The 22,737-nt window shown below is 48.0% G+C and overlaps 1 protein-coding gene across 2 annotated transcripts in view; it reads left to right on the forward strand.

Annotated features, from left to right (window-relative positions):
* KIF19 (kinesin family member 19) overlaps positions 1-22,737 on the forward strand; it is a 347,663-nt gene that overhangs the window by 142,403 nt on the left and 182,523 nt on the right. For both annotated transcript variants that reach the window (XM_086930997.1, XM_086930998.1), the window contains exon 3: positions 22,157-22,267. In XM_086930997.1, the coding sequence (XP_086787123.1) occupies positions 22,157-22,267 (111 nt within the window). The remainder of the gene's footprint in view (positions 1-22,156; positions 22,268-22,737) is intronic.

Raw genomic sequence — 22,737 nt, forward strand, 5'->3', positions numbered from 1 at the left:
GCGGTTAGGTGCGTGGTTTGTGTGCCGAAGCTGTTGTGAATGTCGTTGATCTTGCGGTGGAAGAACGAGGCGAGGGAGTCGCAGAGGTCTTGCTAGGGAGTGATGTTGGTGTTGCAGGCGCTGGGATTTGAGAGCTCTTTGACGATGTTGATGAGCTCCTTGGTGTTGTTGTCCAGTCTTTCTTTGAATGCTGTCTTCTTGGTGGTGAGGATCAGCTGGTGGTGCTTGCGGGTGGCGTTCTTGAGGGCGGTCATGTGTTCTGTTGTCTGGTCGTAGCGCCAGGCTTTCAGAGGGTGCAGCAGGTTTTCTTGGAGTTTTTGAGGTCGGTGGTAAACTACAAGGCTTTCCTGCTGCCGGGTCTGCTGGGAGGGTTCTTCAGTGGTGCGAGTTCGTCGGCGCAGTCGGTGAGCCACAGTGTGAGGTTGCGGGCTGCTTCGTTGGGGTCCGTTGTGTTGGCAGGAGGGTACTGGCTGAGGAAGGTGGTGAGCTGGTCGGCGGTGATCTTGCTCCAGCTTCTGTGGGGAACCTGTTGTGGGTAGTGGTGGGTCGTGGTTCTCCTGAAGTTGAAGCAGCTGTGGTATGTCCAGTGTAGTCCGGTGGAGTGGCTAAAGGAGATGTGCTTGCTGGAGGAGAAGACGGGGTCAAGCGTGTGGCCGGCGTAGTGGGTGGGGGTGTTCACCAGTTGCTCGAGCCTGAGGTTGGCGAGGTAGTCCAGCAGGACGGCGGTGTTGCATTCCTTGTCGTTCTCCAGGTGGAAGTTGAGCTCCCCTAGGAGGATGTAGTCTGAGGAGGTGAGGGCGTGCGGACTGATGAAGTCTGCGATAGCTTCGCTTGGGTGCGTGGTCCCGGGGTCTGTCGGTTAGAGTGCCTCTGAGAGTGGTCTTGGGGTCGATGTGGATCTGGAAGTGAAGGTGTTCGGCGGCGTTGAGGGTGTTGTCAAAGTTGGTCGTGATGCGGATGGAGTTTCTGTGGACGATGGCGATGCCTCCTTCGGTTTGGTTGACGCGGTCCCTCCGGGTGATCTTGTAGCCGTCCGGGATGGCTATTGCGATGTCGGGGGCTGAGGAGGCGTTCATCCAGGTTTCCGTGAGGAAGGCGACGTCTGGTGAGGTTGTGTCAAGGAGGTTCCTAAGTTCCACGGCGTGCCTGTGGACGGAGCGCGTGTTGAGCAGGATGCACTTGAGGTGGTTGTTGCTGGTGCGGGAGCGGTGCAGGTTCGGAGGCAGGTGAATCGGCAGGTTTGGCAGGTGAAGGGTCCGTGTGTGCACCTCAGGGTAGCTTGGTAGCAGGCGGCATTTCGGCCGGTGTTGAGTGCATGGAGGGTGGTGGCGTCGTAGGTCCGTCGGGTGCGCTGGCGTCGTCGAGGACCAGGGGTCCTGGCGTTGGGCGCGGTCCTGGTGCTGGGCGCGGTCCAGGCGCGGACGGGCGCAGATGGGCTTGCCTTTGGCGCGCCTTCGGGACACGATCGGCGTGCCCGCTGCGCATGAACGCTGCTGAAAATCGAAGACATGGAAAATCGCCAGCGGCGGAATAGCCTGATATTATTTGGAAATCCGGAGGGGCAAGAAGGGACCGACCCAAGGTGTTTTGTTGTACATTTAATGCAGAAGGCTTTTCCAGACTTAGGAGACTGGGACTGGGACTGCCAGATACAGTGGGCACGTAGACTACCATTAGTACAGCGAAGGCAGGATGCTAGATACTCTCGTCCCTTCCTTATTAGGAAAAGGGTCTAGACCAGATTAATATCTGGGATTTGGTATTCGGGGTAGCTTTTGGGGATATCGATAATGTTGTGTTTTGGAATTTTTTCTTTTGTCCCTAATAGCTGTAAATATAGCCTGGGTTTTATCCTTGGCATCAGATAAAAATGTTGGACAGATTATAGGGAACTAGGTCTCGGGGGCCACTGTGGAGACCGGAGTCTCATTTTGCTGCCAAAACCAGCTGCAGCCTAAGGAAGAGGAAGATTCCTCCTTCTAGGAGTAGGGGGGTGGGGCTCGCTTCATTGGGGGCAGGGGGAGTGGGGGGGAAGGGAGAGGGCAAAAATGGGGAAAAACAAAGGCAGGGTAATAAGGAACCAAAAGGTTGGTAACTACAGGTGTTCCATTGCATCCTGTCTAGGCTGGTGCTAGCACCACTTACAAAAGATATAGGTTTCCTATATCTAGGGTCACTGCACTTAAAACCTATAAGTCACCCCTATAGAAGGCCTTTTGCAATACTGAAGGCAGGGTGCTTGGTTCTAAGTGTGAGGGTGTCCCTGCATGAGCAGGACACCCCTGCAGCCTACGGAGTCCATGCTCCTGGGTTGTAAGGGTAGCAGCCATATACCATATAGAGGGGCATTGTGTAAATACGCGATGACCATCTTAAAACTGGCTGCAACCAATCCTATCGTGTTTGGTATAAAAAATGTTGGAATCATACCCCCCACATCGTAAGCAGTGTGGGAGGTATGATTCCAAGCACTGGAACGGGCCTCCATTGGGCTCTCAGTGCTCCCGGTGCCAGTCTTCTAGACCTGGACAGCCCAACATGGCTGCTGCCGACCAGAGATACGATTCTGCCCACTTGCTGCTGAGCCAAGCTCGAACAGGGGAAGGCAGAACAATAGGTATCCTGTCACAAGGAGATATCACCACGTCCCAGACAGGATTTAGTGAATTGGGGCCGGGTGGGTACGCTTACCAGCGCCACTCAGTCTGTATGATGGGCACATTTGGTTTCCCCTTAAATAGTCCAGTTCAAACCAGCTCTGGGAATCCGTCGGCTCCCGCTCTGGCGTGGAACTGGACAAAGGATGTGGGAGTATCCTCCCCACTATTCAGTCCCTTCACTGGGAGGGAACCCTGAATCACCCTTTCCTTAGTGTATTTAAGGTCTTACCTGGTTGTAGGTTCCCTAGATTTGTCGTGGGACACGATTCAATTCAGACACCACTGCAACTTCTACCATCTGGGCACTCTCGACATCGCTGGACTTCGTTTGAGCTGGACGTCGTCTCCCTTCTAGTCTGCTGCATTGTCTGTGTCTGTGCACCATACAGGAACATTCCAAGGCCTGTGGGCATCCAAGACACCTGAAGGAATTTCCCTTGTAGTGAAAGAGTCACTTCGCTGAATCTGGAGGAAGCGCAACTAAGCTGACTGGTCTGCGATCCTGAGCTCCCATGGACTCCGAAAGGTTGAGCAACACATGTGGTGATTCTCTACATCTCTTGAGGCCTGCCCTGCCCTCTCACCTAGCTTGTGGCCAGTATCCCTCGTAGGAGGTGCAGGAACTAAACCCCTGTCCACCGCATTGACTTGTTGTTACAAAGGCTTGTTGGCTTCCTTCCACAAACATATTAGGGCTCCAAGTAGCTGCAACCTCAAGCATCTCCAGTGACCAGAATCTTCATCCGCACTGCATCGTTTGCATTGTGGCCTGCATCTTTTGGTGAGCTGCTCGAGGTCCACTTGCGCCTCCTGTGCCTCCGGTCTGTGAGTCATCCTGAGGGTCACCTTTTTTTATTTTGCGGTCCCCTGATTACTCAGTGCATGTCCTGACTTCCCTGCTGTGATGAGTCCCCTGGACCTTGCTAATCCCAACATTGCACCTTCTTCGACTTCCACGCTGTTTGCTGTTGCCTAGGCTTGTTGGTGCTTCCTACGGACACTGACCCCTCAACTCTCGGCATCCAATATGGGACAGCTCTTGCACCACTCCTGGTTTTCCTCAGCATCGCCTCGTCCTCACAGCTGCAGAGTCAAGGTCACCGTCAACTCTTCTGCAACACCCGACATCAATGGGCATTCATCGTCCCGGTCTCCGGGTCATCCTGAGTGACAAACACTTTGTCCCCTCTGCTTGCAGGTACCTCTCAACTTGAATTCACCCTTCGATTCCACTTGACACTTTTTCCTTCTTCAGCAGCAGCCCTTATTGGGTTTGACTGTGGTTTCCGACATAACATCACACCTATGCACCCAGCTTTCCTGGTGTAGGTAACATGGGTACTTGGGTATTCACGGGTGGGGTGGCTCTCCAACCTTTTGTCTTCCATGGGGTTTCTTCAGGGTCCACTGGGAAGGGTCCTTTTTTAAAATTGCAACTGCGACTTACACATTGATTTGTACGGAGAACGCAGTCGTTTTCCCACACTTCACACGATCTCCGTGGGTTCCAAGCCACTCACCTCGGGTGGTCCCTTGGGTCCCCGGCACCTCTACGTCCTCTGGACATTGTTTTGACACGAGTCGTGGTTCTTATGCCACTTTATTAATATATGGTTCTATCCTCCCTGGGGTTCACTGTGTATTCTGTGCTTTTCACATAATTTCTATGGAAAGTATTGTGTGCATTGTGCATATCTCCAGGTAGGAGATATCTAAACGTGTTAGTGAGTATTCTATAATAAATATATATTTTTTTACCTTGGGTATCATTAGGATGGCGGGCAGATTTTGCCTGTCCGCCATCCTGACATAAAAATGGACCACCCGCTATGTGTGCTGCGGTCCTGTGTGGGTGATTAGGATGCGCACCACACAATGGTGGGCGCATCCTGCATTTTTAACATAGCGGCGGGCAGTGCTTTCATGAGCACCCGCCGCAATGCCAAAAATGCATGTTGTGCCTATGCATATGCATATGCATGCACAACGTGGCAGGCACCGGGTGGTGCCTGCCATGTTGTGCATGCACATGCAGGGGGGTACCAGAGGTACCCCCCCCATGTGACACCCCAACATCCTGGGGGCCCGCAACGGGCCCCCAACTTCAAAATCTGCATGTCTAGCAGTCACCGCCACCATATTAAACCCTTTTCCTCTCTGTCGACTTGTCGACCGGGCAGAAAAGCAAGGGACGGTCTTCCCATCCGCCACTGTACCCCCACCTTACTTATATGGCAGGGGAAATGGTTGGCGGGCAGGGAAGGATGTAGGGCTGATCGCCTCAGTCATGCGGGAGGTGGTGATACGCCATACATCCTAATGGGCCCTCCTGTGTGGTTCTTTTTCATTTAATCTATATCTATAAGATTGCATTCTGGTAAAGCAAGCTGCTTTACACTCCTTCTGGACTAAGCCTGAAGGCTGCTCTCCACAGCTACCACTTAGAGAGCTTTCTATGGTTGTCTAAGATCTCCTAAATCACCATAAGGGTTGTCTGGCTAGGTGCTGGGTGTCCACTTACATAAGTGTACATCGTATACCAGGCCAGCCTCTCACAGTGAGCAAATTGTGTATTTTCAAACATATTTGAGAAAGCAAGAATTAACTTTGGCAAGCATGTGTGGAAACGCTGAGATCCTAAAAACCTACCCTAAGTAAGTCAGTGTGTAACCTCAAAATTATTAATTTTGATGTAAAAAAAAAAAGAATCCCTGGCATGGCAAAAATATCCTTCTGCTGCGTGAAGCAGCGAGAAGGGTCTGTCACAGCTGGGGAAAACAGCCAGGCTCGTACCTGATGTCTTTCCAGTGCACCGTTATCCCAGCTGAGTCGGCATTCCATAGCCTGGTGGGCCTCTGCTTGCTATTGCGCACACTGAAGGGCAGTGTCGACTTTTAAAAGGCGAATTACCACCGCGGCCAAGGGGTTATAGGAGGGGTGGGGGGGGGGGTGAGGGGTTGTCATTGCCAGCTTTAAACAATGCAGCCTCTGGAGGTACATGGCTTACACTGTACCCGCCCGAGGCAGCCTAGAAATATGACGCTGCTTGGCGTCATTTGTGCGCGGGCCCCCAAAAGGGCCAAAACAGTAACGTCAGCCCAGTTTGCTAAACGTACTGCCTGACGCCCGTGTCTGACTCAGAGCATCGCAGGCAGGGAGGTAGGCAGCAGGACTGGGGCAGACTTCCACATTTGTTTTAAAATGGTAAGTAACATTGCTGATGGTATTACTTAGCATTTTAAAACAAATGCGGTATGCGTATGCTGGGTTGCACAGAAATAGGATGGCGTAGCCACCAGCTGAAGGAGACCACTGCTGTCTAATTGCAGCACCGAAATCTACTATGAAGGCCAGGTACCATTCAGACTTTCAGTGGAGTCTCTGTCAGGACCATCAGGCGGCAACCATGACAGCACTGCTTGCCGCCAGAGCAGTGCTGACCTGTGTGTGGGGGGGGGGGGGGGGGGCGCTGATCTCCGGGGGGGGGGGGGGAGTGCTGTTTAGCAATAACTTACACTTTTGCCTGGTGGTAGTGCGGTAATCCGAGGAGTTGGTAATGGGATGTAGGGGGTGCCAAAAATGATTCTCACACTGGGTGCCACCAGCACTAAAGCGTGCCCTGCTTGCTGTCAAATATCAATGGCACCCATTGACTCTCTCAATCGGACACCAAAGACCGATTGGTTGTCTATGTCTATTTTAGTTGGCTGTCTTGGCTTAGCTTGGATACAACTCATGGGTTACCAGAGGTCTGTGAATTGACTCTGTACCTTCAAGTTGTCTATCTTTAGTACCTCTTCCCAGTTGAAATATTTTTTAACTTTAACACACCAACTAATAAACTATGATCACCGTGCTTTATACTGTTTGGCCTATACAAACGCAACTTAGATATGTGCTGATTTTTTCTAACACAATGAGTGGTGTTCCTGAAATAGGCTCGCTTTGACTTTCTTATGGAAAATAATTTAGAGTCAATTTCCTGTAGGAAAGGAGGAAAGTTATTACATGTTCAGTAGGTTGCTTGACAAATGTATGTTATATTATCCACAGTTGTGTAGTATATGCTACCTCTATGATAATGATATGATATGATACAGGGAATTTGTGGAGCGCTCGTTCACCAGCGGTTTGTTGGCGCTAGGTAGGGGGGTGCATGGACATGTGCAGCGGAAAAGCTATTAGTCGTAGGCCCGGGTGAAAAGCCACATCTTGAGGGACTTTCTGAACATGGGATAGGAATGGATTTGGCGTAGTTCAGGAGGAAGAGTATTCCAGAACTGAGGTGCCAGGAACGCAAAACGAAGTCCACAAGTTTTTTCCATATAAAAGAGTGCGGGTCAGGATATTGGAGCTAGCAGAGCGAAGAGCACGGAGGGGGACATAGCGCTGAATTCTATTGACGATGAAGACTGGCCTGTGGGATGACAGGGCTCTGTGTATCAAGCAGCCCAGTTTGAAGAGACAGCGCTGGGCAACAGGGAGCCAATGAAGACTCTTAAGCAGGAGTTTTACATGATGTAATTTGGGCTGCCCGTACACAAGTCTGGCAGCTTGGTTCTGCACCAGTTGAAGTCTCTGTAGCTGATAAGCGGGGATTCCGGCATAGAGTGAATTAGCATAATCTATGCGTGACATAACTAAGGCCAGGGTGACTTGAATAAGGGCTTCGAAGGAGAGAAATCTGCTAATTTTCCGGATCCTACTTAAGTGGAAGAAGCAAGAAGAGACTACTGAGTTGATTTGAGTCTTTAGAGTAAGATCGCTGCTGATTGTGAAACCAAGGCTTTTGACCCCACTGACTAGGGAGGGTGGAAGACCCATGGTGGGTGGCAAAAGTTTGGGTTCCAGGGGTTGAGGCAGGTCCTTGTGAGGACAAGTTCCGTCTTGTCAGGGTTTAATTTTAGCTGGTTTACGTTTATCCAGTTTCTGATGAAGAACGTCATAGTGGACCGGAAGGTCTCCATTGCGTGGGGAGATGAGTCAATTGTGAAAATGAGCTGGAGGTCATCAGCGTAGTTAAAAATGGTTACACCTCTCCCCCGTGGATCGGAGATCATGGATGGATGTATAGATTGAATAGGAGGGGGGAAAGAGTGGAACCTTGGGGAACCCACAAGTTAGTCTCTTTTTCTCCCAGGAGAAGTCAGAGAGGCAGCCAGCTTGATGGCAGTTGTTGAGGAAGGAGGAAATCCATTTAAGTGGGGTGCCCTGGATGCCGGCGTCCTTACCCACTCGACCAATAGGTTGTGGTCGACTGTGTCGAAAGCCGCCAACAAATCCAGGAGCACTAGATCCTGTGAGGTGTTTTGGTCTGCTCCCTTTCTTAATTCATCAAGAACTGCCAGCATGAGGGACTCGGTGGAGTGGTCGGGTCTAAATCCCGCTTGATGCGGATCTAGATAATGCGAGTGTTCCACGAATGCACTCAGACAGCTTGCAACATGAGCCTCGAGAATTTTATCCAGAAAGGGCAAAAGCGAGATCGGTCGAAAGTTGCTGGGTACAAGGGGGTCTGCCCCCACTTTTTTAAAGATGGGTCTAACTTCTGCAGTCTTGAAACAGTTGGGGACAATGCCAGTGGCAAGGGAATTGTTGAGGGGGGATAACGGGGGTTCAGAGAGCTGGAGAAAGATTTCCTGGGCGATATGGGGAGGACAGCTATCTGTGGGGGAGCCAGATCGGACCTTTATGAGGAGGGAAGAAAATGCCTCCTGCGTGATTAGTGGAAAAAAGTCGAAGGAGAGAGGATTGCGATGCACAAGGGCAGGCTCTGGAGGGGGAGGCTCCTGTGGATACTTGCTTTAATGTTGGTAATTTTATCGATAAAATAAGTGTTGAGGGAGTCACAGAGTTGTTGTGTGGGGACTCATTTGGGGGTGATGCGGTCAACCTTGGCAAGTTCGTCCATGATGGAGAAGATGTCTTTGGCTTTATTGGTGGAGTTAAGGACTTTTAATGAAAAATAGTCTGATTTTGCTTTTAAAGTGGCACATTTGTATTCTTTGAGTGCCAGCGTGAAGATGTATTTTTTTATGGGGCAGTAGTCCTGTCTCCACTTGCGCTCGTGTTGGCGCACGGTTAGTTTTATTTCCTTGAGGTTGTTGGTGAACCAGCGCTGGGCGTCGTGTGGTTTTTTGAATTTGATCTTCCTGAGGGGAGCTAATTTATCTCTTGCCGTAGCCAGCCAGGCATTGATGTTATCTGCCTGGACATGGGGGGAGACCGGGAGACCGTTGGATAGGGAGGCGGGGGGCTTAGAGGTGGCTAAGAGGGAGCAGAGCTCGGAGATGTGAAACGGGTCCAATTCCTAGCCTGTCCAGTGTCGGGGGGGGGTTAATGATAATGGTGGTCGGGATGGAAAAAGAGATAAAGTGGTGATCCGACCAGGTGCACGGAGTTACCTGAGTGTCTGAAATCTCCAGATTGGATGTCCATACCTGGTCCAGAATATGCCCTTTGGAGTGGGTGGCTGTCTTTATGTGCTGGGTAAAATTCATCCAGGTCAGTAACTCCGAAAAGGCTACTGAGCAGGTGCTTTCATGTGCGTCATATGGCCAGTAGTTGAAATCGCCAATAATCAATACCCTGGCATGATTTATGGCTTGTTCAGCGATAGCGCTTCCGAATGTTAGCGGGAAGGAGGGCATGTGGCCAGGGGGTCTGTAGACTAAAGCACAAACAAAGGAGGAAGAGGTGGAATCAAGTTTGAAGAAAAGGCAGTCTACCGAGGGGATATTGAGAGGTAGATAGAGAGGTGAATTTGTGAGATTGTGATATTATGGCCGCCACCCCACCACCTGCCTTGGCCTCTGATCTGTTCGCCTGAAGGGCATAGTAGCTATCGGGGATAGCTACCAGCATGTCTGGGGTTGATTCCTCAGTCAGCCAGGTTTCAGATAGGAGTAGAATGTCAGGCTTGAAGGTGTCTAGGAAGTAGAAAATCTCTAATTGGTGCTTGACCATTGAGCGGGTGTTGATATACCAGATGGACAGGCTGTCATGGGGTTGCCTGATCAGGGGGGGAGGTGTGGGAGGGATATCTAGTAGGTTGGGTAGTATTGGGGGATCAGGGGTGGGGGGATTGGTATTCCCAACCGTGATCCTGGGGTATAGCAGCCCTAATCCCTTCAGAATTCTACTGACGTCAGGGGAGATGGCCCGAAATGCTCGAAGAGAAAGTAATTCCTCTGGGGAGTAACCGAGGGGGAAACGAGCAGCATGCATGGCCCCTGGCCCCTGCCGGCCGTGGACGGGACAGACGGGCTTGCATTTGGCGCGCTCGCTGCGCGCGTCCGATGCGCGCGTCCGATGCGCGCGTCCGATGCGCGTGTCCGCTGCGCGACGGATAGCACATAGGGAGATGTAGGCAGCAAGCACGGTGCTCCGCCCCCAACTGCCACGGAAGAGATACTGCTGCCTGTGTCAGCCTGCACCCTCCACATCAATCGGGAAACCCGTGGTGGACCAGGGTGCAGGCAGCAGGACAGGGCAGGAAGAGCAGGTAGGCAGTATACAAGCAATTTAAAAACTCCTGGGGAATTTTGAAAAATAGGGAGCAAGTTATTTTTTAAAACCAAATACTTAAAATCTTCCAGAAAGCAGGCGGTCTTTGCGATTATGGCTGGGTAGGGAAAGCACACCGAGACTTACATAATTAATGTCTGGACCCCAGATTGGTGGCCTTCTAGCCTGGGGCAGGCCCCGCTCCCTAAACAGGTAGTAAAAAACCTGGGGGTTCGTCTAGACCATGACCTTACCCTTTCTCATCATGCCAGCACCACGGCAGGGTCCTGTTTCCATGTTATTGGCCTCCTTCGGAAGGTGTTTCCCCTTCTACCTGACGACACTCGGAAGACCTTGGTCCAGGCCCTCGTTCTGAGCCGCCTGGACTATTGTAATGGCCTACTTCTAGCTGCCAATGAGGGAGTGCTCAATAAACTACAGGTGGTGCAGAACACTGCGGCTCGGCTGGTGACCAACACCCCCCCAGAACACCGTCCCTCCCCCTCCTTAGGGCCCTTCACTGGCTTCCTATCCGGAAACGGGTTGAATTCAAGATTTGCTGCGTGATACACAAGAGTCTACACAATCTGGGACCCTATTACTTGGCGGATAAATTTGTTTACCACCGTCCATCCCGCATCCTTAGGTCCACCAACCAACTGCTACTTCAGGTTCCCAGGCATTACAAGACCAGACAGGGAGGTCGTGCCCTTTCCATCATGGGTCCACGTCTATGGAACAACCTCCCCCTTTCCCTTAGAGAATGCCCAAGTCACTCAGTTTTCAGGAAATGCCTAAAGACAGCACTTTTCTAGGAGGAGCTCCCTCGACCTGTTCACCTCACAGCTCCGCGCGGAGATACACCTTCGGGTGTGATGCCGGCGCGTAATAAGCCTATAAATAATAATAAATAAATGTCAGCGCCGCTGCAGTCTAATCACGTGTCCACTGCGTGAATGAAAGAGCTACCGCAGATATAAGCAGCAGGCACGGCGCTAGTCGTGGTGCCCCGCCCCCAACTGCCACGGAAGAGATGCTGCTGCCTGTGTCAGCCTGCATCTTCCACATCAATCGGGAAACCCGTGGTGGACCTCTAGTATGGCACTTACACGCATTCTTGAGCTGCACATGCTTATTGCACTGTTTGGGATGTCCATTGATTGGCTGCACATGGTTATATGTAATTAGGAGAGATTTATTTGTAATATGGCCTTCAGTAGTGGTTCAATTTAATGTATGGAGACATATCAATGTTAAGGAGGACAATATAGTGTTGTGTTGTATTGTGGCCTTTTTGTAGCGCTCTCCTATTTGTCGATATCCCAAAACACTCTCCAACTGGTCAAGGAAGTCATTACCCAATCTTCCAGTGCATTGATGAGGAAAAGTCTTTGGTTGCAGTGTTACCTCTTAGTATTAAGACTTGGTGTCGTATGTGGTGCCTGGAGAGCATGCTCCTCCCTTAGTGTGATGACATGTAACATATATGCAAAGGGAGTGTAGCTTTGCAGCTATTGTATACAAATCCATATGACTTTTGCAGCTATTGTATACAAATCCGTATGACATGAAGTGAGCTTTGTCAGATTTGTGGAGCATCCACTTCTTTACTGCTATTCTGAAGTCACTGTAACCATGGTGATCTTTATTCTATATGGAATGTGTACCAAAGTTTATATTTCTGGACAGGAAAAAGATCAGCCAATGGGATTTTTCGGTGGGAATCCACCAATGTGAGATTGTAGCCCATTCCCTGGAGGCACATTTCAACCACCACTAACATGTCGTATGGTGTCTACCCGTGAGCAATAGAAACACAGACCCTGAAGGCACTTTAAGCCACCAGTAAAATCACTATGTGGAGTTTGCCCAGGAGCAATAAATATCCAAACCACTGGAGGCGCTGTTAAAGCTACCTGTAACTGTATATGAAGCACTCCCGTGCAAAATGGGAGCTCAGCCACTAGAGCAGTGGTCTTCAAACTTTTTCATGCTACGCCCCCCAGTAAAGAAATAAAATTCCTCAGCCCCGTCAGATTTTTCAAAATTATTCTATTAAAGGTGCAATGTTTAAACATATCTCAACTTATTTAAACACAAGACATATTTAAACATAGCAGTTAAATTCTAATACCATTTTCCCCCGATAGGATTGAAATGACAGAAGAAGCTAGTGATGACCCATTACAGATGTAAGCTTATTGCTGCACATTTTTGCCCATCACTTAAAACAAAGCACTGCTATCAGAATAATGCTTCTTTTGGCCAGAGCCTCGCGCCCTCTCGACCCCCCCTGCGAACACTTGAGGTCCCCCTAGGGGGGTCAGCCCCCCCTCGGTTTGAAGAAACCTGCCCTAGAGGCATCGTTAGATCACTAGCGATAGCGAAGGCTCTGTTTGAACTCATGATGTGCTAGTTTTCTGGTACTTGAGAGTAAGCAGTGCCAGTTGATGATGTGGGTGGGGCAACTAGAGTAAGTGGGTGGGTCCACTTGTGGAAGTGGGTGGAGCCGAGGGAAGAGGGTGTGGCCTCCTAAAAAATATTTGAGCACCTGCACTTCATATTTTACAAATTAAGCACTGAACTCAGCCCTGGAGCAACAGAAACCCAGACGGCCTGCAGCACTTATGCAGTTAGGCCACCAATAAAAATGCTGTAGATCCATTTACAATACTAACGGATCAGTATCCCCTGGGACAACTCAGGCTGGTCACAACTGGCCTGGTGTTACTGCGCCCTAGGAGCACCAGGTATGTAAAAACTCGGCCCAATTTTAATGTGTTCAAAAATGCACCTGCTATAATCCCATGTGTGCCCTGGCTGGGACTGTGAGCACCTGCACAGCCCAACTCCACCAGGTGTTCTCCTGTAGTACAGGGGGTTACAGGATGCTCCCACATCTGCCAACAACCTCTACTGGCCCTGGATTCTTTCCATGCCCCCACTCTGGGCTTAATTTGTAGAATAAATAGGTGCAATGGCACTCGTCAGGAGTCCTCCATAGCTTGCACCACCCCATTGCCACGGCCAGCGCTGCCAATGACAGTACACAACTACTAACCATCACACTGCTACAAGTGTGACAATTCAGACTGTTCAAGGCCCCCAAAGCAATAAGAATGGCTTGGGCGGCAGGTAGTAGTTGTTTTTAATGTATATTGGATGAATAAATAACTGTTGTTCTCCTCATCTTTAAATTACACAAAGATCTCCACCATGTGGCAGCTGTCATGAGTGGTGGTGTTGACAATTAAATGCTGGTGGTGAGCACCGGAAACCACTGGACCAAATTAAGCACTGCACTGCCCCCACTACTGCTCAGTACTGATCTCTCCAACCCTTTTACCACCTGCTCAAAGTATCTGTTAAATGGGAGGGGAAAGGTCCAGTTTTCCAACATGGAATAGGGATCCACATGCTGTTTATGACCCAGTTAAACCATTCACATGTATTTCCAAATCCAGTGGAATAACTTGTAATAACTGGATTTAGATGTTGGGATGCAGCCAAGAAATGTTAAGACCAGGTACCTGGTATCCCCGCAGATAAGTACGACTTACTTGTAGCGGAGTCCACCCAGGAGCAATAGAAGCCCAGTCTTATGAAAGAAATGTTAAGCCACCAGTAAACACTCTTTGGAATCCACTCATGAGTCATTGAAACCCAGTCACGAGAGACACTGTTAAGCAACCACAAAGCACTATAGGGAGTGAAACCAGAAATAATAAAAGCCAAGTCCCCTGGAGACACAGTTCAGCCACCAATAAACACAATAGGAGTCCACCCAGGAGAAGTAGAAACACAAACCTACTTTAGGCATTATTAATCCACAATTATTACTTTACGTGCTTTTAAGTGCATACCAGAGCACAAGCCTAGGTGAGCCAGCTATCGTTTCACTTGAACACACTCCATATTTGTGGTTTGCCTTAGAGAACCTGCAGGAGGAATGTGTTAGCGTAACATAAAGGGAGAGGAGGAGGTCGGAAAAAGGACAGTGGTCTGATGTGGAGGGGCATGTGTGATCCTAGCTGGCCCGAACAGATCCAAACAGAGAAGTTACCGCAGGAAGAACCCTTTAACTTTCTTCCCTTTACCTGGAAGCCCTGTGATAAAAAGCTAAATTGACGTCCATGAGTCCCGAAATGACGTCCACGAGTTGTGAACTTTTGGTTTTATAGTAAAAGATGGGCGATCATATGTTTGACATTTGCGTTTCAATTGCCTTTGGGGGCGGAGCCTTTCCAGAGCCAAGAGGAATCCAGGGTTCTGTTGAGACAGACAGTGCAGCAGGCGTTTTATTTGAGCTTCAGTGATGTCTTCCCCTCACCCCTCAATTAACTGGTGACCATGAAGTAAAGTTAAAAAAGAATATACTCCTGTGGGCAAGGATGAATTAGAAGCACACAGTCAAGGGGCAACTTGGCCTGCAAGAGCTAAGCAAGTAGATACTAGTTACTCTATATACAATTCTTGCAAAATCTCAAGTTATTTTTTTAATATACTTTGTTTAGCAACTTATCATGGCGTTACCCCAACATTTTGTGACGAGATAAAGAGAATGTACAGATCATTATGCTTCTCTTATTATTTTAAGACAAAGAAGACATTTGCTGAAAAATATGCACTTGTAAATATGTAAATACTTTTCAATATAAAACCTTTCATTGGATCTGGCTTTCCTGCCTTTATTATTAAACATCACTCTCAGCGATAAATGACCTCCTCCCTCTGCTGGGCCTAGCAGGCTCATGCCAGCTCAATTATATGTGTACCTAGCAACCAGCAACAGGTCACTAAGGAGTGGTGCTCAGCCTTAGAGGGCCAAATTATCAACACAATAGGCGCCTCATTAAGCAGTCTCTAGGCACTTTTGCCAACAGCATGCTCAGCATAGGTCTAATTTCTATTTGAAATCCAGCATCTTATTTCATTCTGGTGCCCAGTCTGTCACTAACCATCCATGCATCGAAAATATTGATTGTTCTGAGGGAGTCTTCGCATTGACATTTGTGTAGTACCCAGCTGATGGTTTGTGGCATCACAGTGTTGTACAAAGGATCCACAAACAAGGGTTTGCACGAGTGGAAGAGGTGCATGCTTTTAATGTGTTCTGTAGGGAAGCACTCACTGCCACTGGTAATAAACACAGAGGTGCTCCAGTTGCTTTTGGCGGGGCTGGCTCTGTAGCTTAACCACAATGGTAACCAAAGAGGTAAGATGATAGAATACAGGTTGAGGCGCATACTGATTCGAAGGTGTGTGCTTTTAGCTATCCAGATAGTAAGAATTTGGTATCAAGAGATTACCTAGTTCCTGTAGTAGTAGCAGTGGTATTCTCATACATGTGTAAATGATGACTTAAAGTGAGAGCACTTATGAATGATTTATTCTGTTGTCCTGAATTAGTTATCTGTTCTACTTCTAAAGGAGATTGTCCCTCACCTTGCAAGCCTATCTTGCCATAGTTCAAAGGCCACTTTCTGTCCTCGAATTCCTGTCCTTGGCTGCCCTCAGCAAGTGGTGTTGAGTGCCCGGGACATTCTTCTGCTTCAGGTGACTTGTATACACAAGACGACCCGGCCCAATCCATTCTGCAATGTAGCTATCTTCTAATGATGACACACAGTGGAAGACGTCTTTGGAGAAACCTTTCTTCTATTTTTATTAGACTGTGTTGTAAAGAAAATATTATTTAGGACTGATCGGCAAATATTTTTGCACATAACCTTTATTCTTTTTCTAAATGATTTTGCTTTCATATTTGGGTGCCTAAAAATGTTACCATTCGTTTTTAGCTGCTCAGCACATACTTTGACTCACAGGGGGTTTCTTTCCATCATGGCCAGGCATGACGAATGCTTCTGTATATGGACCTGTAGTGTAGTTCCTATATTCCCAATAGGCTCCGCGCATTGGAATAATATGTCCTATAAATTAAACGTAGGACAGAGGTCGACTAGGTCTCTATCGGATATATTAAAGTTAATAGTGAATGCCAGCTAGCCCAGAGGTCACTAGAAACTTTCTCAAATTCACAAGAAGGGATTAGTTTCTGACAACCGCATAAACATGACAACTTTGTTTCCCAAGAATAAGAAATGTATCTCTAGAGTCACAGAAACAATAGATAAGTATTTTACTCAGTCACTCGTGCATGCTTCGTTACTACAGAGGTGCAGAGAAATAGAGAGACGGGCATTTTCAATAAAAGATTTTATTGAACAGTCTTCTTTCTCATGCAAGTAAAATGAACTGCTACAACCGTAATGCAGACTGCAAAGTATAATGCGTACAGCGAGAACAATATTATAAAATAATACTGTAAGAGCATTGTATGGTTTAACCATATATAAATACAAACTTAAATAACAATGGCTAAAAGTACTCAACTGGTGCTTCTAAAATACGCCTACTCCAATGTACCTAGCCCAAGTCTAATACGCTGGAAGGAGTAAGTGTGGTGTAGCATACGTTTTTTGCCAAGAATCTATCCAAGGTTTCTCTAGGTTCTAATCAGCTCCATACCTTTAGCTTAGAATGAAGGAGGTCTGGTATCTCAGTCTCAGGACTCGATTTCCCAAAACCCCGCAAGGGGAGCTTGGAGAAACTGGAAATGGATTCTCGCCGAGAGAAATGCAGCCTCTCGATCAGTGCGTCAGCTGGAGGGTCAGCTTCCTTCGGCACTTGCTGTAGCGAGCTGCGTCCGGCAAGTAGATAGTCGAACTGCTCCGAACCACCGTGTCTTGCTAGAGCAAGTGAAGGAATATTTATACCTTGAAGGTGACTAGTTTGACGTAAAGTCGGGCATACTAACATCAGGAAAGAACCCCAAGGGAATAGTAGTTCTTTGTAAAGAACATGAGTTCTTGGACAAATCAATATTCAAGCAGGGAAGGTCCCTGACTGCTTAAGCCGATTTTCCAAGAAATTGTTGTGACGTTTTGGGACGGGTGGAAGTAGCCATGCCTGTATTTGGTCTGCATGGGCTATGCCTAATTAAGGGAATGATTTCTATGTCTATTTTAGGGCAGTGTGATTTGTACCTAAATATGGTCATGAATCGGGAAAATTCACTCGGATCCTAAAAACGCCATACCACAGACCTTATTAAGTTTGGATATATACTATTTTTGAGAATTCCCTCCCTCCAAAAATCCTGTGTGCATAATCGCCCGTTCTCATATCCCAATGTCACGTAATAGCAACCCGGCGTTCTGCCTATACTATTTTTGCTTTTGACATTAATTCATTAATGCAAAATTCTTTGGGGAATTTAAGGATGTATGTCTGCACAGGAGCTTCACACGTTCCTTCTTTTGCTCCCTGAAGCCTGTTAGATGGCATTCACACACACATCCACACACACACCCATGTGGTCTATGCCCCTTTGTTTTATAGTCTCTGGCCACGCCTGGCCAGAGTGTATTGTCGTTCCTATATCCCTGATAGGCTCTGCGCATTGGAATAATATACACTATAGTTTTGATATAGGATTGAGGTCAGTATGTCTCTATTGATTACATTAAACTTAATTACTTGTGCTTGCCAGCTAACTCAGAGGTCACTAGAAACTTCTCAAATAAACAAGAAGGGATTAGTTTCTGACAACCGCTTAAACATGACAACTTTGTTTCCCTTAGAATCGGAATAATCTCAGAATTGTGTACACAATAGATAACCGTTTCACTCAGTCAATCATGCATGCTTTGCTTCTACAGAGTTTACACAGAAATATGTAGAAGGGCATTTCAATAAAAAAGGTTTATTGAGCAGTCTTATTTCTCATGCATGAGATATGAACTGCTACAATCGTAAGACAGAATGCGAAGTATAATACGTACAGCGTTAGCAGTAGGATTAAATAATACTGCAATAGCATGGTCTGTAGCTATGACCTATATTCATAAAAATACATACATAAATAACACATGCTAAAATACTCATCTGGTGCTTCTAAAATAATCCTACCCCAGTGTACCTAACCTAAGTGTAGTACAAGAAAAGAAGTAGGTGCTGTTCAGCTATAGTTTAGTTTAGCTATAGTTTACTTTAACTATAGTTGCCAAGAGTCCCTCTAGGTTCTAGTCTGCTCCATACCTTAGAATGAGAGAGGTTGGAATCTCTTTCCCAGGTCTCGATCTCTAACACCCCGCTAGTGGCGTCAGAAACACTGGAGCTGGATTCTCGGCGAGGAGGATGGCAGCATCTGGTCAGTACATCAGTTGGGGACCTGACTTCCTTCCGAACTTGCCGTGGCAAACCGCTTCGTGCAAGTAGGCAGTCAAACCATGCACCAAACTGTGGATTGCAATGGCAAGTGAAGGCATATTTATACCTTGAAGGTGTTTAAGAATGCCAGTATTGACGTAAAAGTCCGGCATAAGAACATAATGAATGAACCCCTAAGGAATAGATGTAAATGTCATGTAAATGTCATGGTACTTATAGAGCGCACTGTCACCAGACATCACCTTGCGGTGTCGCCTATACGGCTTCCTGGCGCTGATACTCATACCGCTGTGAACCTGTCCTGGCTTTCCCTGTGAGGTGTCCACTCCTGGGCACCCCCAGGGTGAAGCCAGGCATCCTTAGTGCTGTTGGGGCCGGTGTGGAGGCTAAGCAAGCTATTGCCCAGAGTTGCAGCGTGCGGCCCGTGATTAGAATAGGCACCGAGGCGAGAATTACCAGGTCCAAGGAAATTGAGCCCGAGACCCTGCCGAGGCGGGAATCGAACCCTGGTCCCTGGCCAGAACTCTGCATCAGGGTCTGCCGCTCTAACCATTGAGCCACACTCCTCCACAAAATAGATTTTCATGCATAATAAATGAGTTCTTGGAGAAATCAATATCCAAGCAAGGGGGTTAGCATGAGCAATGCCTAAAGAAGGGCTGGATTTCTATGCCTAAATAAGGGTAATGTGAATTGTACCTATATAAGGGCATGAATCTGGAAATTCATATGGAATCTAAATCGACACACAACAAGAGAATGTACTTGGTGGTACATCTGGGTGATGGTCTCCCCAGATAGACCCAGGTGGCTCACTTCATCCCTTCCCAACTCAGCCACAAATTGTCATTGTTGGATTTTGCACACTGAGACACTGACTGAGTCGCGGGTTAGGCCGTAGGTGATGCCGCTGATTTTGGGTGACGTCCGTTGGTTCAAATAGTCTGAGCATCTTCGGTTTCTCTGTTCTCGACTGTGCGATTGGGATTCCCTAGGCTAGTGACAGTTTTATAATGGTTTTCCTCTTCCTGCCAGCTATTCTCCTCCATGTCATCTTCGGCAGGCTGGTTGGTTGTGTCATCCTTCTTCCACCATGAGATGTTTCTTGCCACTGTCTTGCTGCTTTGTCTCGCTGTGATCATGGTACCATTAACTCCTGATACTGTTCACACCCCTAGTTTGAAACATGCCCTGAATTTCCACCCAGGTCTGCAATCTTTGATGATGCCTTTGTCTTCTGGCAGGACCAACGACTCTTTGCTTGCCACGTCCGGCTCTTGCACATTTTGCACCAGGTGCCCTGGGTTTGAGTCTCTTGGGGATCCTAGGGCAGTGGGTTCCAACCAGGGTATGTTGGGATCGTGTCCCACCGAAGTCCGCTGAACATCGCAGTCCACGGGGCTTGTTGAGTGGTACAGTGCGGTGTCCGCGATACTCATGGAGGAACTTCTGGAGGCAAATCTCGGGGTTCGGGTGCTCTGCAGCAGCAATCCTGAGTGTTTTATTTGATGTGCACATAAATCTTTTGGAGTAGCTGTCGATCAGGACTATCATGATTGTTCAATCAGGAAGTGGGGAGTGATGTGATGGGGGATTATTCCTAGGTGATTGAGTAGACCTTCAACTCTAATCCTGGAAGGGTTGGACCATTATCAGTTTTGACCTCAGTTTGTAGGCCAAACATTGCAAAGGGTTTTTTCAGAACTGGTACCACATGCATGATCTCTTCAACAAAGGGATATTTGGAGTAGCTGTCGATCAGGACTATCATGATTGTTCAATCAGGAAAACTCACAAAGTCAAGGCTTAATTTGGCCAACAGGGTGGTGCATGGTTCATCCCTAATGATGGGTGTCGGGCTTTCAGGAGGGATCGTGATTTGCTACACTGGTCATTGTCCCACCACTTCATCTATTCTGGTCTCGAGGTCAGGGAACCACACCTTTTCTTGTATGCTGGACTTCATCAGCATGGTTACTTGGGATCCACCGTGAGCCAGCAGTGTCATTTGGTGTTGTAGCATGGCAAGTATTACAAGTAGGCTTCCCCTCAGCAGAATGCCATTTTGGATGTTACTGAATTTGTTGCATACTTGCCACATTTTGACCAGCTTCTCGTTGGCGTCTCACAGGAAGTTTTGCCAGGACTCTCCCTGCACAGCTGCCATCACCTTCATCATTCTTTTATTGTGGCTTTCTCGATGTAACTGAGGCTAAGCGCTCCAGGGCAGGCAGCCTGCAAGATCATGTGGATGTATCCTTCTGCAATGTCGGCCTTGTCACCCCCAGCTTTGCCTGTTTGAGGGGGGTGACGGGAGAGAAAGTCTGCAGGATTTTCGAATCCCGGCCAATATATCACTTCCATGTGGTAATGCCGCAATTTGATGGCTCACCTCTCGATTCGCGGTGTTAGATGCGGTGCTTACTACCACAAGAGTGGGACGAAAGGCTGGTGATCAGTGACTACTTTCAAATGTCTGCCACTCAAGTATAAGAGAAAATGCCAGCTAGCCCACTTTATGGCCAATGCCTCCCTTTCAATTTGGGCATAGTGCATCTCCATTGGGGCTAGCGCCTTGCTGGCAAATGCTAGCTGTGCCAACTTGCAGGCTTAATCACTTGGGTGAGGACTGCCCCTAGCCCAGTGCTTTATTTGTAAAAAAGTAATTGCCTGAGCCCAAAGTTTTGGTCAGAAGTCCAAGGCCAGCATTATGAATATCGGGGGAGACAAATACCAAGGCTGTGTAGTCTTGATTCTGCCTCATGCCTCGTTCATCCTATACCAGACACTCCCTTCACCTCTGTCTCACCAATGCAGGTTCTTTCCTGCTTCCTCCCGTCATCATGTTTTTATTTCACGTTCTCTTCCTCCTCCTTCTCCCTTTGAGTTTCTCTCTTATGCTCTGGATCAAAGTCTGATGAGGAAGAATAAGCGGCAGTCTCCAAAAATGAGTTCCTTCCAGTGGGCCCTGTCTGCAACCACTGGCTCAAATTAAGCCCTGCTCCAGCCCCACTGGACTTTCATTTACAAACAGTTCTATTTGCTTTTCAGGATTGAAGTAGGCCATGGTCGTGTTGTTAAAGAGAACGTCTTTTATTCTCTGGAATACTCGTCCTCCTTCAGGCCCCATTTCCAGAACATGAGGTCACGCTACAGCGGGAAAAGTGTTCCTTTTTTCATCCCTCAATCAAGTTCTTCTGCTACATCTCCAACCAAGATGGGATGCAAGTTGACCCCCGGAAGTCACAAGCCATCAAGCATGCCCCAGCGCATCTTTATTCTGGTCAAGGCTCTTAGTTGTTCGACCAGGGTTGCGAGATTGGGAATGAAGTGGCAGTAATATGTGGCCATGCCAAGAAAACTGCACACTTCAGACTAAAGATGGAGCTAAAGTTGGGAAGCATTGGTCTAACTTCTCTCTGCCTGATCACGTCAGTCCTTGCTAGGCGCTTTTATCTCACCACTCACCCGCTTGGTGCTTGGTTTAATACAAAATCATGTAGTGTTTTCACCTCTCACCACTCGTCCCTGGGTCCCAGTTTAATCACTTGCTGCTTGATGCCTCTAGTTCCTCATGTTGTGTCTGAGAGGAGTGCTCCATGGTGTTACCTCTGTCTGACCTTTGACTCCCTTCCACCACAGCTCTCAACTCGGCGTACTCACTGGTCTCACTTTGCACAAACTGGAGAATTCGAACCTCTGACTTCCTTGGTTTATATCACTCATTTACTCACCTCTTGCCCTTTGACCTCTTACAGATGGTGGTGCTCATGGATCCACTGGAAGACCCTGATGACATCCTACGTGCTAATCGCTCCCGGGAGAAGTCCTACATGTTCGATGTAGCCTTCGACTACACAGCGACCCAGGTGAGGAGAGGTGTGGACCCCAGCGAGATATGCTCTGTGGTGATTAAGGGGTTGTATAGATAGATCCGAATTACCACTGGAAAGAGAGAAACATTTCATTGTTGGAGTGCTCCTATTAATTGGCAGGTATAGCCTGGCTGCCTCACTGTTTTCCTATGATGTGTTTTACTTTTTAATTGAATGTTTTGGATTTTAGTAAAGCACCCTCTAACACTGTTTCACAGCCGTTTGACTCATCCACCTGACCGCTCCCACTCCCACTAATACAAATACAAACTGATTGATCCCCACAAACTTGAAGTGGAGCCAAAAACCCTCTTTGCAACTTACATAGCTACTTAGCTTCTTACTAACCAAGCTGCTTGCTCAACAATAAGGCAGTTCACATATAGAACCACATACAACACTGTGGCCTCGGTGCTCTCCGCAGCCCAAATTTTTCCTGGTGTCACTATTTAAACTGTGCTTTA

The sequence above is a fragment of the Lissotriton vulgaris genome, chromosome 7, assembly GCF_964263255.1.
Source record: "Lissotriton vulgaris chromosome 7, aLisVul1.2, whole genome shotgun sequence".
NCBI classification, from domain to species: domain Eukaryota; kingdom Metazoa; phylum Chordata; class Amphibia; order Caudata; family Salamandridae; genus Lissotriton; species Lissotriton vulgaris.